The following is a 17,926-nucleotide window of genomic DNA, read 5'->3' as shown; positions in this document are numbered from 1 at the left end:
AAGACTCAGCAATAAAAGGGCAGAGGAAGAAACAGGCACGCAGCCGGAGGGAAAGATATAAAAAGCAAAAAGGAATTCCCCGCAGAGAGAGGACCAAGAAAAGCTCAGAAGGCTGTTGGAGCCCCTGGGTTGGAGCCTGTTAATTCATATCTCATTCTGTAGGAATTACCAGAAGATCTCTCAGCTTGGAAGGTCCCTGCACAAAACAGACTACATGGCTAGAAAACAGGGGAGGGTGGGCTCACACTGCAGGCTTCAGGCTTTTTCAATGATGCCTCAGTCTAAAGCCTGCCAACTGCCCTCGATCACCTCTCCACGGGGAGGCAGCAAACAAGGGAAAGCCACTGTGTTTTTGAAACTCTGCAGCTACTTTGCAGAACAAATGGTTGAGCATACACTCAAACTCCCGCCCACCGCCCCATGAAAGCAATGGATAGTCCAGCCTTCCCCAACCTGATGCCCTCCAGATGTTTTGGACTTCAATTCCCATCAGCCCGAGACAGCAGGGTCAGGAATACTGGGTGTTGTGGTAACATCTGGAGGGCACCAGGCTGGGGAAGGCTGAGATATGCACACAGGTAAGTTATAATAAAAGCAAAAATATAACAGAATCGTGATGTTCCCATTCTCAATCATCAGGGGCTCACGTCATGGAAGAGCCTAAGGATGCAGCTTTGCAGGAAAAGCAGAGCAGCTCTAACTGTTCCCTCACTTCTGGCAGCTGAAATCACGCCAAGCATTTCCTGCAGAGTTAGGTCTGAAATAGTCATTTTCACACTTACAGGAACACCCTTCTCCACCCAGTGCCATTTTCACTCTCACCTCCTCCTGGGAATTCATTCTGCCTATACCTGCACTTCTTCCAAGTGGGGCAAATGATCTCTAGCGAGTATTGGAGGCTGTTGAGAGGCTGCCCCCTGCAGCTGTGTAGGCCTTAGCTATTGCCCAACCATGTCCACTCCTGACACCAGACCAGGACACTGCTTCTAAGGAGAAGTCTAGTTCTTCCCCCTCTCACCCTCATCCCCCAGCAAGTTAGGAAGATTAGGCCTGTGAATGTGCACATTTCAGTAAGTGTGTTGATGTCTGTGGTGTGAATTAAAAACAGCAGCACCTTATAATACACAAAGTAAATCAAGACATACACCTTGGCTTATTTCATATAGTTTATTCTACTTTTGCTATTCAGGAGAAGGAATTAGATAGGCCATTGAAGTCTCCCCGACCCCTGTAAAACCTGCTCAACTCCCCACCCCCACCACTTTTAAGATCTCACCTGGACACTATCCAAGCACTTTCAAGCTTGTCCTCAGAATCTTAAGGACTAGAAACTTGCAAAATAGACCAACTCAAAAAGCTAAGAATTTCAATGAAACTGAATTCTGCACCCATTACCAAGTTCTGAAAGCTAGTGTGGTTTGGTAGAGTGCTGGCCTGGGTCTCACATTATAGTCCCCACTTGGCCATGAAGTTCACTGGATGACTTTGGGCGAGTCACTGGCTCACAGCCTAACCTACCTACAAGGTTGTTGTGAGGATAAAATGGAGAGGAGGAGGACCATGTCCACCAACTTGGGTTCCTTGAAGGAAAGGGGGATATAAATGTAACATATACTCTGCACATATGTAGTGCAACTGCCCAATACATGTATCCCTGCAGAGAGATCAGCAGATCGAGGCCGGGTTCTCACTGAGATAGGAAACCTGTGTCTAGATGTACCATTTCAGACTACAGGTGGGGATTTAAAAGACATTAAAATGGTAGCAGAGTGCAGATCGGGGATCTTCTGTACAAAAACACCTTTGCAATTTAAAAAAACAACTAACGTGTGAGGGAATGGGTTTTAGATTCATGTTCTCTTAGACATGCAGGTTTTCTATGTGTAGGAATCTTTTTTCAGGGGGGATCATTCATCATTTGAGCCCCCACCGGCAGTCTGAAGTGGTACAACTCAGATAGTTTTACTGCCTCAGTGAGAATAAGGCCCAAGGCCTGCCTTCCCCAACCTGTTGCCCTCCAGATGTGTTGGACCAACTCCCAACATGGCTGGCTGGGGGATGCTGGGAGTTGTAATCCAATACATTTGGAGGACACCAGGTTGGGGGAGGAATAGAATACAGTCCTATGAAATAGAATGCAGTGCTCAGAGCTACTACAGGATAGGGGAAAGAAATTGAACCCCAAAGAATTTGGGGTAAGCCCCTTGAGCAGTATGAAAGCAAATCTAGATAAACAGTCCTGTTGAAGTAATACAGTCAAGAGGTAGCTTGCTGAGGAACAGACTACTTGGACTGCTTCCTCCACTATGCAGCTTGGAAATGTATCCCATCATACCATATTCCAGCTGTGAACATATCAGAAGGAAGACAATAGGGCTGCTGACAAATGAATGACACACTGAGAATGTGCAAGACAACTCAACATTGTCCAGGAGGATGAGATGTAATCTCATAACCAAAACACACACACAGTTTCCACACTTTTCATTTCAAAACTTCTGGCCCCTCAGAGGGACTGGGGCAGAACCTGGTATGTTTGAGAGTGCAATAGCCTTGTGGCATCTGGCGGACTGCAGAGCAGCCAGGACAGCACATGGCAGGTTGTAGCGTACAGGCAGGATATGGAGAGTACTGACTTTTCAGAGCTCAATACTTGTGACCTAACTAACATTGGTTTATTGGCTGGCAGCACGACAAGTGCAGCAGCTTGCTGAGCGGCCCTGACATAAAACTGGTGACAGGTGTTCCCATAATCGCAAGAGTAGCGTGGCAGAGGAGCAGACCCCAGGTGATGTGTGTACCCACGGCCCCTATTATCCCAATATCTTCTGCTCTTATCCGAGATTAGTGTCATTTGTTATACATTGGGGGCAGGTGGGAGAGAAGGGTGCTGGTGTGGGTGGAAGGGTGTTGCAATTTCAGCTGCATATGGTTTGGGTGAGCAGTGAAACAGATGTGTGACACGGTGGGATCAGGACCTGGGGATGGCTGACTGCCCAGGATATGGGGGAATCTTTGCCCCAGAGTACTATACCCTTGCACTGCGGGAATTAGATGCTAGATGACGTGAAATCTGGCAGTGTTTCTCGAGGCCAAGGCTTAGGTTTACCTTCTGCATGAATCAAGGGGTGAAGTAATAACATCAGCCTCTCCCCACACCCAATAAAGGTATCAGGTGCTGCTGATCATACCTCTTGCGTGCCCTCCGGTGTCAGGATCTGGAAACCGCGCTCACATTTCTCATGGAAATACAGGCAGAGGAGCCGCAAGACTCTGCTCAAGGCTTGTGCTTTCTGTGACCCACATTGAGCAGACAGATTAAGTTATGCAAATGTATACCAAATCACCGTATTTTCATAGGTTATCCTTGTTGGTCAGTTTGTTGGCTTTTACCCACAAAACGTGGACAGGGGAAATAAGGACTAGGGGTTGTAAAAAAGAAACCCGGAAATGCAGATTGAAACAGAGATGAAGGGGCAAGAAGACTGGCACCGCAGGGCATTCAAGAGGCCGGGGAGACACGCAGAGGGCCGAAGTCTTACTCTCAGACCTCAGAAAGCCACAGCTCAAGGCTCCTCTAGCGTTGGGGGCCACTTCACTTGTGACATTTTCCTTACGTCAGTTGGGAAACCACATACACACGTATGTGTGAAATCATGTATTAAAAATAGCCTTTTTAAACCACATGGACATGTGTTTGGAAGCTGCTGCACACTGCTGTTTTATAATTCATATACATGCAGTGTGTACTTTTCAAACACAATGGTATATGCTTTCCACCCCTGGCCCACATAGGAAAACTACCATGTGTGAAATAACCCTGAGCCATTAACACAGACCGCCTGTAAGCTTCCACACTCTCTTCACCACCATAATGTCTAGAGAAATTTGCTTTAAACAAAAATAATATGTTTTATGGTATTACATAAAGCTGTCTCCCATGTTTGCAGTCATGCAGACTGAAACAATCTTCTCTTTCCCCTCTCCCCAAAATCCTGATTCTGAATAAGTTTGTGAGCAAACAGTGCAACTGCAAACCCAGACATTTAGATACACACTTGGTACCTGCTAGTTGCATTCCACTCTGGAAAACACAACTGAAGCATTAATAAATTAATGCCAGAGACTCCCACTTTATCAGAGAGAAATAGAAACCTAAAAGAAACAGAGAGTATACACTGTCTTTCCTACTTTTCACAGCATGGCCAGTTAAGCCAAGTGATACAAGTACCCATGGTTAGCAAGTGAGCTGCAAATGTAAATGGGAAGATACACAAGGGTGTGTGTGTGTGTGTGTGCATGCATGCGCACACGTGCACCTTCCCTTTTAAATTTGCAGCTCGCTACCTATCCCTGGATCATTCTTCGCTACAGCAGTAGGAGCCTCTACAAGGAATTTAATTTTATCACAGAGACCTTGGTCTTTTCACCTGCTCTAGAATGCTGGACAGGCAGAAGCATATTTTGTACAGGTCACTTGGCTAAACTGTGGCCATGCTGAGAAAAGCAAAGAAGATAGTCTACATTCTCTGTTCCTTTAGCTTTCTATTCCCCTCTGATAAGGCAGGAGGCTCTGTGGCATTACTTTATTAATGCTTCAGTTGTGTTTACCAGTGTGGAATGTAACTAGCAAGCTTGTATCTAAACCTCTGGCTTTGCATATACACGACACACACACACACACACACAGAGCAAAACAAAAAAGGGAGGAAAAGGGGGATAAAAATCTCCACTCTGTAATAAGACAAAGTTGCCTCTAAGCCGTCATTTTCTCAGCAGGAAGCAAAATTAAGTTCATCATCAGGGCGTGAATTAATGGCCTCTCACGCTGCTTGGAAATCTATAAGGGGCTATATGTGGTTTGGAGAGAATCATTTTGCCCAGGATGTGTAATAATCGCTGAAACTGTAGAGTCGCCCTTGTGGTCCCTTTGGATAATGTTACAGTAATGCTGTGCCTCTTAATGTTTTATGAGGGGTGCTGGGCTTAACAGGAAAAGGCGAAGAGGCTGTAAAAGCTTCTTGGCTTACAAAAACAACATTAAAAAAAAATCTCAGGGCTAAAGAGTTGACCGGGCAAAGGGAGTGAGGGAGAGGGAAAAACCCCAAACATCGGGAGTAAGCCCAAGTGCTGATGACTGAATGATGGTGCAAACACAGCACCAACCCAAGCTAATCATACTTTTCCGTCTGCATTAGGACGTGGGTGAGGAAGGGACGTTTCTCACGGGTTTTTTGAAGCATCCACTTTTATTTTAATGGTCTGCCAATCAGTCTCTCTGGGCTGTAATAAAATCTCATCACAAGCAACCCTAAAAGCTTTTCCTATCCTCTCTCCAAGAACCTGACTGGGAGAGCAGCAATGCTCCCAGGAAGAAGTGGCTTGCACTAATTCTTGCCCACATCACCTGCTGCATTAGAGCCAATTCATATTTGTAAGGAGACGCGTGATATAGTCCTCTTAGTGGCCTTTACCACCGCAGAGAAAGGTAGCTTTATTTAGAAGTGCCCATATCAAAATCTCCCTGCATTAAAAATATATCAATCTTGCTCCTTGCACAAGATTGCACAACCTGAATAAATTGCAAATTTCAACCAGGTTGTACTATTGGACAACTTGGATAATATTCATGGGGCATAGAACTGAAAAAGATTTCAATAAATAGTTGTTGTCTTTTTATGGCCACCAGAAAACTCATTGCAGCTCAGAGATTATTTTTCTTCATAAAACAAAGACGTAATCGTTGCCTGACCAATATGAGGAACAGGTTATCATCTGTAGTGGAAGAGATTTTAGGGACAGGATATGATGGGGTAAACATGAGTGAAGGAAACTGTATATGATCAGTTCTCAGTGTGAATCCCAGAGGAAGCAAAACTACAGCTTCTGTCTCAGAGATTACGTGTGTATTCTACAAAATTCTGACACCACTTCCTTCCCCTGCCATTTAACTAGGCCCTGGCTCCTTTGAAAGAAGAGGGATGTATTAAGAAGCCAAACTTTTCCTCCATTCAAAAGCGGGAAGAGGAGGAATTGTGAGACTGAGTTGGCGGGGGGGGGGGGGGAGATTGTCTGCATTGCCAAATGGTCAGATGAACTGTGGTGTTTCTAAATAGAAGGGGGTAATAGCTGCAAAAGTTCCATTTCGAATGTCTGCTTCCATTGATATCATTGGGAATTGGTCAGCCTGTTCAAATCTCAGTAGGTTCCTTAACCTTTGTTGTATATATTTTTTAAAAAATCTGCCCCACACAAACATTGACAGCATTGCTTCTATAAGACTACTGTTGATGGGGTTCACATTTTTCCAGATGAAGTGGCTGCTGAATGTTAAGCACAAATTATTCCTCAGTTCAGATACTGGATAAGGAAGAAGGTGCTAACCATCTCATATGCTCCTTGACTCTAAAGGTCCACTGAGGTAAGCAAGACCAGCCCCTAGAACTTGAGCCCAGATCTTCTGCAACCAATATGTCCCTAACAGATTAAGCCATAGGACAGAGGAATATAATGTTTAGGGTAAAGCTAAATTGATACTAGCAGACGATTATAATGTGCTACAGGTAGAGGAAATAAGAAACCAAAGTGTCTCCTAACACCCCAGGTACGTGTACAACAGAGCAGAGATTGAGACACTAAACCCAAAGTACTCAAGGAAGCAAGACACAACATATATCACAGAAGAAGACTGGGGTTGCAATTCTATACTCACTTATCTGGGATTAAATTCCACTGAGTTCAGTGGGGCTTACTTCTGATTGTGCTGTATAGGATTTGTGCTGTAAATGTCCCAAAGACACCAACCGGCGGGGCGGGGTAAGTGGGAAGGGGGGCAAGAAGAAATGCATTTTCATAACCAAATAAGAGAATCTCATAGTATTATTTATATGCTATTATTAGTGCAAATGCAACACACATTCTGCCTAGTGCTTATGCTCCACACCATCCTGTCGCCTGCCCTGTTTCATTACTGCCTCCTGTGCTTCTGAGGATGATGGAAGGGGGGATAAATCTCAAACCAAGACATTGTTTATATAGGCCAGGTAGTTTTAAACAAAAGGCCCTGTGGCACAGTCTTTTCTTGTGTAGATGTGCGGATACGAGATTGTCAACAGTTACAAATTATAAAATCAACATTTCAGCAACCTCTACACTTATGAATGGCACAACATGGAACGCCTACAGTATAAGCCACTAAATATGGAGACACAGCTGAGCCAGGGAGACAGAGGCAGTGACACAATGATTGGGGCAGGGAGAAAAAGAGACAGTGGCCTGCTTATTGCAGAACCTCAGATGCCTACCAATGTAGATGCATGTGAAAGAAAGGAGGAATACATGTGATAAATCAAGCCTCTGGAATAAATGTACTTCACTGCACCTAAGAACAGAATGGGACTCAACACAAGCACCAGGCCAAGTCTCTTGCCATTGAGAAGTTCCTTAATACTGGGAAAACTCAGAGGTACTACAGAGTACATCAACAGCTATTTCTAGCTCTCATGGGATATGGAGGAGGGAAAGTTATGGGGAGAAGACTATCTTGGATTGGTGCTGCTTACCAGAGGCCTTCCCAGTTCTGATCCCCAGTCTGCATGGTGACAGTCACATGGCATGCAGTTCAAAACAGGAAATGGAAGAAGCTTTGGCAAAACACCTTTCCAGAGTCCTACCCCTGGCATGCACAGGGACATCATCGTATAATACTGCTTAGTTGGCCACAGTCCAAGAACGAACTGCATTATGTGGACCCCACAAAAAAGGAGTGGCTGATGGATCTCCATGTGCTGGCCCAGCAAGAATAGGGAGAGGGACCTTCTTCCGAGATCTGTAAACTAACTGTTATCACTTTTACAAGGTTACTGAATGGCATCAGGGAAACTAGTTCACTGTTTCCTCCTGACATGCAAACCATAAAACTGAACAGAAAAATGACAGCAGGGCAATAGCTCCTTTTTCTGTGTCGCAGGAGCTATTAAAAGATTGCTCTCCCAAAGCACGAGGGAGTGCTCCAGTGAGCCAAGCTGTTCCAGCAGCTATTAGAAGCTAAGGGAGGAACGGTGCATAATCCACGTTTCACACAGAGCCCAGGCTGTTTGAAGAATTACCTGTACCGAGTTAGGTGGGGAGGGGGATAAGAATGACATAGCAGGTGTACCCAAAAGGCCCATCATAGGTGCAGCCTTAGAAGCTCATGCTACATTCCTCCCCTCCTCATATTTTTCCCTACATCCCCTCTGGCCTGCATGCAACCCAGATGTCAGGACTACAGGCTCTCACCGATAACTGCACATGACGACCATAAATTAAACAGACTGGCAGTGCGCACAAGACACCAAGTTACAGCCACATCTCATCAGATGCAAACATGGTAAATCTGAGTGGATAGATAAAACAACAACAAAACACTGTGGCCAATTTGGACTGCTTAAAATGACAGTCTGGCATTAACAGGGAAAGGGCACAGGAAGAGCGTGAATCAGGCCTCTGATACAGGGAATCACAGAGGGATGGGAAATGGGGGAGGGTGGAATCTAAGCAACCATGTTCAAGTAAGGAGCTGAAAAAATATTACAAAATCTTAATCTGCCCAGGGAGACCCTCTGGGGGAGGGGAATGTATCTTTCAAAAGCAAAAAGAAATTGCCTCATTAGATTTTTTTTTTAAAAAAGTGGATAATTGCCTTCATGTGCTTTCAAAGGCAGCTTAGCAACCTTTTAATGTACGCATGCACTGTGTGTAATAGCAGAGCCTCTCTGAAAGGGGTTTTATACCTTCCCGAAGAGCGCCTGACAGTAAACCCCCAGCAATACAGATGGGGGCGTAATGGGCACTTGGGTGTCGTTAGTGAAAACACTATTCAAAGTTCGCTGGTCAATATGCGTTCACATAAAAGGGCAGCGTTCTAATATTCATAATCCCCAGGCCCATGGGGCAGGGTTTTAATGAAAGTCTGTACAGTTCTGGGCTCTGCAACATCAAAAGCGGCAATAAAAAAAAGGAAAGAAACCCACCTCGTTGCGTATGCTGACAGGCAAGAGGCATACGGCAAATGCAGAATGGGGAAAGGCACAGTGTGGTTGTGGGGGTTGCCTCCACAGGCCAACCCATCAATTAAAGGGGGTGGGGGTGGACAAAAGGGGGCCAAAGGCAGGAACATGCAAAAAACAAACTGCATGCTGCTTGATGAGAAAAGCCATGTGTTTCCACAAAAGGCTAGTGCAAAGAAATAAGAAACAGATGTGGGCTGAAGGAGGGTGTGCTGGTGATGACCAAGCAGCCCTGCAGCCCATGCACGCCTTCAGTGACAGGATGCAGCTGCTTGCGGAGCTAGCCCACTTTGCAAAACACACCACGGCGGAGGGAAGGTCGTCGAATAACACAGAGCAATTTCTTGAAAGACCGCTTCAGGAGGAGGCATGGAGAACAGAGGCACTTGAAGCACTATGATCAGCTGTACCACTCCTGTGGTATGTCACTTCCAGCATGCCTTGAGAGTTGGGTTCACTGTTCTATCCATTTTCTTTGAGGCCAATTTTCCACACTGTTTCCTCTCCCATGCAGCTGAGGCAGTTTTCACATGTGTGGCTTAAAAGAGAATGAGGGATACTTACCGTGAAAGTCTATCCTGGGTTGGTCAGACGGAGGCATACAAGGATTAGGTTATTTCCTCTCACCTCCCAGAAAGGCAAGGATCACATGATCAGTGATCTTCGAAGGACGTCCTGGTCCCTCAGCTCCGCCTCCAATTTCCAAATATGGCTAAGCTTGAGCCAGAATGCTGGAGGAGAGACCAGGAGAGGACAGAACAACACAGCCAGAAAATAAACCCAACAGGCAAGAAACATCCCTCAGGAGGGCCCGGCAACAACATGGAGTGAGCAGAGCTGGCCAGCCAGGTAGAGAAGAGTATGTCAGCCACATGAAGGGTGGGGTTGGATGCCTCCATCCCACCAACCCAGGATGGCCTATCATGGTAAGCATCCAACATTCCATTCTCTTGTTAGTGGAAGGAGGCATCTAAAGATTGGGACACACCCAAGCTACCCTCCTTCTTAGTGGTGGGCTACAGCTGACTTTTATTTGGGAAGGACCATGCTCTGCAGAACTCCTCTCCTGACGGTGGACTCCACTAAGGCAAATTTGTCTGGCCTGTAGCAATGGCTAAATGTGTTAGGATTGGCTCATGTTGCTGCCCTGCAGATTTCCACTAGCGGTGCATTGGTGGAGAAAGCTGCCAAAGTGGCTGCAGCTCATGTGGAGTAAGTGGTGAGGTGTGAGGGCCGTGGCAGATATTGCAAGGTGGTTGCTGTTACAATACAAATCTTAAGCTATCTAGCAGTGGTATATCTGGACACTTTCCATCCTAGGGAAGTGGGGTGGAAAGATATGAAGAGTGAGTCAGTGCATCTAAAATATTTGATGCTACATATGTAGATTCTGAGTGTCTGGCACATAGCCAGCTTGTGCCACTCCCTCTCAGAAGGGTGGGAGGGGTTAGTGCAGAAGGAAGGGAGTGCCTGGCATTTTGTACTGCCTTGGCAATTGATTTAATACTTTGCAGACACGTTGTCTCCAACCACCATGTTCAAGTCAGAACAGACAATCTGGAAAAAATGTACCTGGGAGAAATGGATCACCTGGCGTTCCAGCCAGGAGAAGGACCACCTGGAGTTCCAGCCAAGACCATGCCCCTGCACCATGTGGTTCTGGCAATGAGTGCCCCAACCCAAAAGACTGGTGTCTGTTGTTAGTACAATCCTGGTGGGATCCATGAGGGGGATTCCCTTCTTGAGACTAGATAGTTTTCCCCACCAGAGGAAGAAGAGCTTTACATCTGGAGTGAGCAGAACTGGACGGTGTCATTTTTGGATTATACACTGATAGGCCAGGAGGAGGCACTGTAGTGAGCAAGAGTGAAATAAGCCCGTGGAAGAACTTGGAATCAGGAAGTCATTATGCCTAATACGTTAGATCTGCTGACTTTTGCCTGTGTCTGAATTTGATCTGGAAGTGCTTTGATCCATTCTGGGGCCAGAGAAATCAGGCTCTTTTCCCATGTTTATCTGCTCCTAAATAGATTACTCTTTTGGACGATCGAAGGTGACCCTTCCTGGTGTTACCAGGAAGCTGTGGCTATCTAGGCAGGAAAGGTGGGAGAGAGCTCTTCCCTTGCTTTGGGAAGTAAGGGAGCCCTGAGTAGAATATCATCCAGGCAGGGGTAAGGATGTATTCTTTGAAGCTGCAGGAAGGCAACCGCTGGCACCATCAGCTTCATGAATATTCTTGGGGCCGTGGAAGTGGCTGTGATTGTACGCATACCTGAGGTATCTCCTCTGCACTGGGGCTATTGGCATGTGACAGTGAGCCTCTGTGGTATCTATTGAGGCCAGTAATTCATTGCTGTGGAGAGCCTCTTCTGTGGCCTGGAGGGTTTTAATCTGAACTTGTGGTGCACCTCAGATTTGTTGATATACTTTAAGTCCAAAATGGCCCTACAGTCTCATCCCCCCTTCTTCGGGATCACAAAGAATATTCAACAGACTCTCAGAAAGGTCTCTTGAGGAGATACTGGCTCTATAGCCTGTATGTCCAGATGTCTGATCACTTGGGTTAAGATTGCCTACATAGCTGGGCACCTTGAGACCAGAGATGGCAGAAATCTGTCTCTGGGGAGGTGGGTGAGCATTATCCAATAGCTTTCTCAAATTGTGTGGAGAACCCACTCAACTTTTGTGGATAGTTCCCAGGCGGATTGAAAGGATAGAATTCTGCTGCCTACCAGTGGCCCCATCCTGTCAGAACTGCTGGCATCTTCCTTTGGAGGACTGGGCAGCTGTGGGCTTGGAGGTGGCAGAGGGTTCAGGTCTGGAGAAGAAATGAGAGTGGGACCAGCTGGTGTAAAAGACTTGTCATCCCTTTGTCTAGAAAATCCTCTGTTGGGCTGAAAAAAAGGGAAACTTCTTCTTGGGCCTTTTTTCAGCCCTTTTGTAGGAGGATGGCATAGCTCTCTTTCTGACTTTATTATGTCTTTATTAGTATGCCTTTTAGGGAATCCTCCCCAAAAGGATGGCCCTCCTTGGAGGAAACTGTGGCCAAATTTGCTCTAGAGTAAGTCTCTGCATTCCAATGCTTGAGTCCAATGAAACGTCAGGCTACTGTGGCTGCAGCTCCAAATGAGAGAGATTTGTATAACTTCATTAGGCCTTCAGGTAAAGTCTTATGGTCAAGGTCCTGGTTATTTAGAAAATCGTCAATCCAAAGGAGAGAGAAAGGGTACTTCCATGTTTGGTCCTTTGGGTTCTTGGAAAACTGATGCTCCTCTGGAAGCAACCTCTGAGATGGGGGCAGACGGCTGTGGAGTGTTGGATTATGATGTCGACTGCAATCTGAGAGAAGCTATAGCCTTGGAAAATAATGGAATAAAGTCCTCAGTGCTAAACAACCTGTCTTTAGAAGAATCTTCAATTTGGGCAGGATCTGAACAGTCTCCCTCTTTGTCAGAGTCATCATGTGAAGATTCAGTGCTTATGACATCGCTGTCTCTAATCCCCTTAGCTAATAAGGCAGGGGGAATAGGAGAATCTTGGTTAGAGTTCCCTAAAAAGTATAAAGGGACTGAGGAATTAGAGGCTGAGGCTTTGTGCTTTGTTGGCTTGCCCTTAGCCTGGTCGGAATTCCCCTTACTGCTTCCCTTAGATCTTGAGGAACAAGGCACTGGAGGGAGAGAAGTGGAGTTATCAGAAGAGACATGGACTCTAGCTCTCTTTTGGGAGACAGAAGGCTGTTCCTGTTACAAAAGCTGGTCAGTAATTTTGCCCCCCAAACCACCCATTTGATGTTCTTAATAAATGAGTCCTCATTAAAAGAAGCGGGTAGGCGGGTTGCACCGTGGCTAAATCAGCCATGTTGTGGGAGCCCTGGGTGAATGGAGGAAGGCTGCTGGTTCTGGTTAGCATCCCAAGATGACCAAGCTGGCTAGAAAGCACTGGCCGGTGAGGGACAGGAGGCAAAGGGTGTAGAGGAAGGGCCGCTGGAGCTGAGACAGGAATCGCTTCTGTTTGGCGCTTGAACGCACCAAGGGAAATATAAATGGGTGAAACTCCCCCACTCGACTTTGGATTAGAGGACTCAAGGTAGCCGATTCCCAAACCAGAGTTAAGATGGTTTCCCCTCAACACCGACTCCAAACCTCCTACTCTGACGTTGTGTAGGGAGCACAGAGCTCAGCAGGATCAAGGAAGCTTTCTTGGCGTTCAATCTTCTGTGCTGCTAAGTAACCACTGCCACTCCATGGTCCCTCCTGCAGTTGTTGTTCTGGAGGCTCTGGTTCAATAAGCAAGCTGGGCTGGGTGGCAGCAGGCCACACGTTGTGAGCGAGCGCTGGAGGAGGCAGGCTACACAGGGCAGTGACTTGAAATCAGTCTTACACGTGTGACTGATGTCATCTTCTTTTTCAGCTTTGCGGGCTTGGCTGCGGAAGACGAATCCTTCCCCCTTGGAGCCGTGAGGTCAGAGGATGAGGAAAGTGAAAGAGAAAGCTTTTTGGTTTTAAAGGGAGGCTGAAGAAGACAACTGAAGTCAGAAAACCAAGTAAGAAACAATTAGGATAGAAAAAGGAGTAGTTTACCATTTTTTTTTTTTTAGAATACAGGAAGAGCAGAGAGAGTAATGACTGTCCTGGGTGAATGCAGGGAAGGAAGCTAGAGGCAGAATAGGAGGATCGGACCCCTGCCTTCCTGGGCAGTGAGAGGAGATAACCCAGTCCTTGGGTGCCTCCTTCCACCAACAGGAGAACGATTTGTGCTTCTCATCAGTGGTGGCTGGGGCTACATTCCACCAATTCTACCTGGTGAAAAGGCTGTGATCCTGCCTATCAGATGAGCTCCTTGTGGCTATCATTCATGCCTCTGTTTCCTCAAGCCTAGACTACCGGAATACAGTCAGCATGAGGCTGCCCTTAAAAACTATCCTGAACTTTCTACTGGAGCAGATTGGAGACAAGCAACCAGGAGCACATTACGCCAATGCTCTGCCATCCACACTGTAAACTGGACACAATTCAAGGTCCTGGTTAAAAGCTACAAAGCTCTAAACAACTTAGGCCCAACATAGCTCCTCTCTTGTGTTCCTTTATGATCCCTGAGGCCCTCTTAGTGATATAATCTGTGTTTCACCTTCAGCCAGCAAGGGCACAGAGAGGCTCATTTTTGGTGACTGCCCACCAATTATGGAACTCCATCTCACTGAAAACTTGCCACTACATGCCTGGGTAATGTTAGGAAGCACTGTCAGCCGGAAGGACAGGAGGACTAATAGTGGAGATATTTTCCCTGAAGGTGGATGGTAATCTAAATGATGTTTGCTGCTTTGATATTTGAATGTAAAATTGTCATTCAGACTCTACAGGTCTGAGTAGAGGAGTGTTTCACAGCATCTCCTCTAACTATATGCATATATCCTAAGTGGTAAAAGTTTGGATATCGTGTTTTCTGGATTCATGCTGAAGCAGTCATTGAAGTTTTCTAAATCTGCCACTGAAGAAGACTATCTGGTTGAAATGTGTTTGGCAAACAATAACGTTAACTTTAACAGACTACCCTTGTAATTTGAGACTGCACAGTCTGTTGTGATATGTCTTGTCTGTCCTTCAATACTGTTTGAATACTACTGTGAATTTTTGTTCACTAATTGACTTTGGCTTGTATCTTCTGCTGTGAATTTTTAGCTATGTTTCATAAATTATTTTACTGTTATAGCACTGATATTTGTGTGTAAAATTTGCAGTTCTTTCCTGTATCTTATTTTTCTTTGGTTTCAGTAGGTCAGGAAATTATGTCTCTGGCTTGACCTTGAGCACTGCAAGGCCTACTTGCTTAGGCAGGATTTTAGGCAGGGCTAAGCTAGAAAGGGGTGGGGAAATTTCTTGCAATAATAATCTTATTCTTTTTTCCCCTCTGCTCTTACCTGCCCTGAGCTTTGAGGATGGAGCTATTCACAAATGAATGAGCGGATGAAGGAATGAATATAAACTATCAATAAAATAAAGCAAAACCTACTTTGGTTCAATTTTTCTATGACATTCTAGTCAACATGACTAAACACTCACAACATGGCATAAATAGCATGAGAGAGGCTCAAATACATTTCTCAGAGTCACAAATGAAAATTGTTCGGGCCTACAAAACTGGAGAACCTGTCCCAGCAGTCCACTGTGTAACCATTCATTAGTTGGTAAAATCTGGAAGGAAAGCTGATAAGCAAGATTCTGTTGGTAACTTGCACATTAGCACATGGGTGGGGCACTGGGAGGGTTACGCAGCTGCTCTTCCACAGTGAAAGGTATAATTTGTCTTTCTCCAAGGCAGCAAGCTTGCTCAATCCAAGAGTGGACAACTTTTCAGCCCTGAAGGCCACATCATAAATATACCATGAACTGGAGGACTACAGCTAATTTGTATACTTCAGTTGCATGTAATTAACAATTTGCACATCCACTTTATCAACCTGGAAGATATCAAACTACTGTTAATAAACCTATTCTGCACACTATTCTTGTCCTGAATTTGCCACCTCCAGATTTGATCCAGCCCTTTATAGTTGTTGACAGAAATCATGGGAACTGCAACTCAATACATGTGAGGGGTTAAAAACAACAACGTTTAGCCTGTTTTCAAATTTACTGTTGCTACTATGAAGGCAAGATTTGTTTTAAAAAAGATATAAACTGGGGTTCTCAGGCCTTTAAAAAAATCCCATAGGACACACCAAAATCCCTCAGAGGATACATGTGTAGTACAGTGCTGCCAAGCTCTAATGTCAGATAATACCCAGTAAACGCCAAAGGGAATGGCAAACGCAGGCTGAGTCCAAGGTCCATTGGGCTATAGCAGAGTCATTTTCTGGTTTCTCTCTTGCTGTTGGGTTTGCAAAGAAAGAGACAGGCAAGTAGCAGACTCCAAGAGATATTTTGCCATGTAAAGAGGGGTGCACTTTTACATAGAGAACCTTAGCTTCAGAGCATCAGTGGCTCAAGGAACTCCACGCGCTTAAACCACATGAAATGCATGGAATTCCTTGAGTCACTGATGCTGTGAACCTATCTTAAGATTCTCTGATTAAAATTGCCATTTGAAAAGGAGGGGTGCTGTTTTATTTAGAGAATCTTAGATTGTTTTGGTGCATCAGTGGCAGCAGCTCCATGCGTTTCTTGTAGTTTGGACACATGAAATGAAACACATGGAGTTCCTTGGGCCATTAATGTTCTCAAACTATCTAAGATTATCTAATTAAAATTGCGCCCCTCCTCTTTAAATGGCAAAAGACCTCCTTTAGGAAAAATTAAATAGCAAAATGGCACCCCTTCCCTTCAAAATGGCGTGGGTGTGGCAAGAAGGGGAGGGAGGAGGATTCTGTTTGGTGCTCATAAGCCAGGCGTCTCAGTAAGGGATGTATAAAAGCCTTAGAATGGCGTTGGAGAGTGAAGTTGAAGAGTTAATATTATTGCCAAGGGCTCTATCACCTCAGAAATGCTCCATGCAGACTGCAGCAGGAACATAACTAAGGGCTCCAAGGAAAATGAGTAAACCCTTCCTTTGCCTGCTTGCATTCTGTCTTCACAATGATATTTCAAGCCACTGGAGAACAACAGTCCCCCACCCCCACCCCAGTCAACTCAAAAGGAACAGGTGGAGAAGGTGTGGGCAGAGAGAAGAAGGGCGTGGCTTGAGCAGAGGGTCAGCAGAGGATCAGTTGACACCTGTTCATCATGGCCTTGTGAGGTTGGGACTGCAGCTGTGCCAGGCCATAATTCCATCCACAACCTTAGTAAACAAATAATAAATAATGCAAACCAGTAAACAAAGCCAAGACATAATCAGAGGTTTTGTCAGGACTAAAACTAGCTCCAAATTTATATCCTGGCCAGGGATATAAAGGAGAGGAACGAGAAAGGAGGCTCCCATAAATTTACATAACTTTTTAGCATGATGAATGGGTCACTACTGAAACCCTGGAAAATACATCATTAGTAGCGAGGGTGGGAACGGTGCCGTTTTGGCTGCTGGTGCCCTTCATGCAGGTGACCTGGACTGTTCGATCTCTAGATTTCAGAGTCTTTGATTACAGGCACATGCAGTTCCCAACTTAACTCGCCAGGGGGCATCACACGCTGCTGCCTCTCCACATCACAAACCTCCACCACAAAAGGACAAAAATATGCCAACACCCCACCTCCTGAATTTTAAAAACTACCCCAAGAAATATTTGAGATGACAGCCATCAACTTTTCTTGAAAACCTAGGCTTTTATTAGTTAAGGGGGGTACAACCACTTCATACAGATTGGAGTGCAAGAGTATTTAGACAGATTCTGTCGGCCCTTTCAGAGCAGGGCACAGCAAGAACGTGGCACATACCTGAGATTTTGACAGAGTCCTGGTCCAATACTTTCTTGATTTCTCCTGGCAGTTTGCCTGGTTCTACAGCTTCTATTTTTGCTGGGGTGTCCTGAGTTGCTAGTAAGGTGGTGTAGGTGCTAATGATCAATACTCCCAAACCGATCCACAGTATGATCTGTGCAAGAAAAATGTCAAATCCTTTAATGCCAAGTAGAAAGAAAGGCAGAGTGTACTGGATGGGAGAGAAGGGCATTTAACATAAACTTGAGGTCTGCAGCCAAATATTTGGCTGGCTATTTCAAGACAATATGGCTACTTTAGCCTGCTCAGCTCTGCAGCTCCTGACCATGTGTGCACCCCTCTCCTCTCACTGCATTCTCCTGGCTTTCCTTCTCCACTCACAGCCCTCCCGCTGACCTTCTTCTCTTTCTGTCATTCCGCTGAACCACTCCCAGTCTTCCTTTCGCAGTCTCCGTCCCGGCCTTCCTTAGCCCGCTGCTTACTCTACCCCCCTTCTCTTTCTTTCCT

General features: G+C 45.6%; 2 protein-coding genes across 7 annotated transcripts in view; one reads left to right on the top strand and one right to left on the bottom strand.

Moving 5' to 3' along the window:
- NDUFAF8 (NADH:ubiquinone oxidoreductase complex assembly factor 8) overlaps positions 1–15,037 on the top strand; it is a 29,383-nt gene extending 14,346 nt beyond the window's left edge. Inside the window, exon 4 of the transcript XR_014788226.1 lies at positions 13,461–15,037. The gene's annotated coding sequence lies outside the window, so the exon portion shown is untranslated. The remainder of the gene's footprint in view (positions 1–13,460) is intronic.
- Positions 1–17,926, bottom strand: part of SLC38A10 (solute carrier family 38 member 10) — an 82,822-nt gene that overhangs the window by 10,828 nt on the left and 54,068 nt on the right. For all 6 annotated transcript variants that reach the window (XM_084837649.1, XM_084837652.1, XM_084837650.1 and 3 more), the window contains one exon: positions 17,417–17,573. In XM_084837649.1, the coding sequence (XP_084693775.1) occupies positions 17,417–17,573 (157 nt within the window). The remainder of the gene's footprint in view (positions 1–17,416; positions 17,574–17,926) is intronic.

The sequence above is a fragment of the Heloderma suspectum genome, chromosome 2 (genome assembly GCF_057233095.1).
Source record: "Heloderma suspectum isolate Gila_16-S chromosome 2, 16-S_ref, whole genome shotgun sequence".
In the NCBI taxonomy this organism is placed as follows: Eukaryota; Metazoa; Chordata; class Lepidosauria; order Squamata; family Helodermatidae; genus Heloderma; species Heloderma suspectum.
The sequence above is the reverse complement of the archived record's forward strand: the minus strand, read 5'-3'. Positions and strand labels throughout refer to the sequence as shown.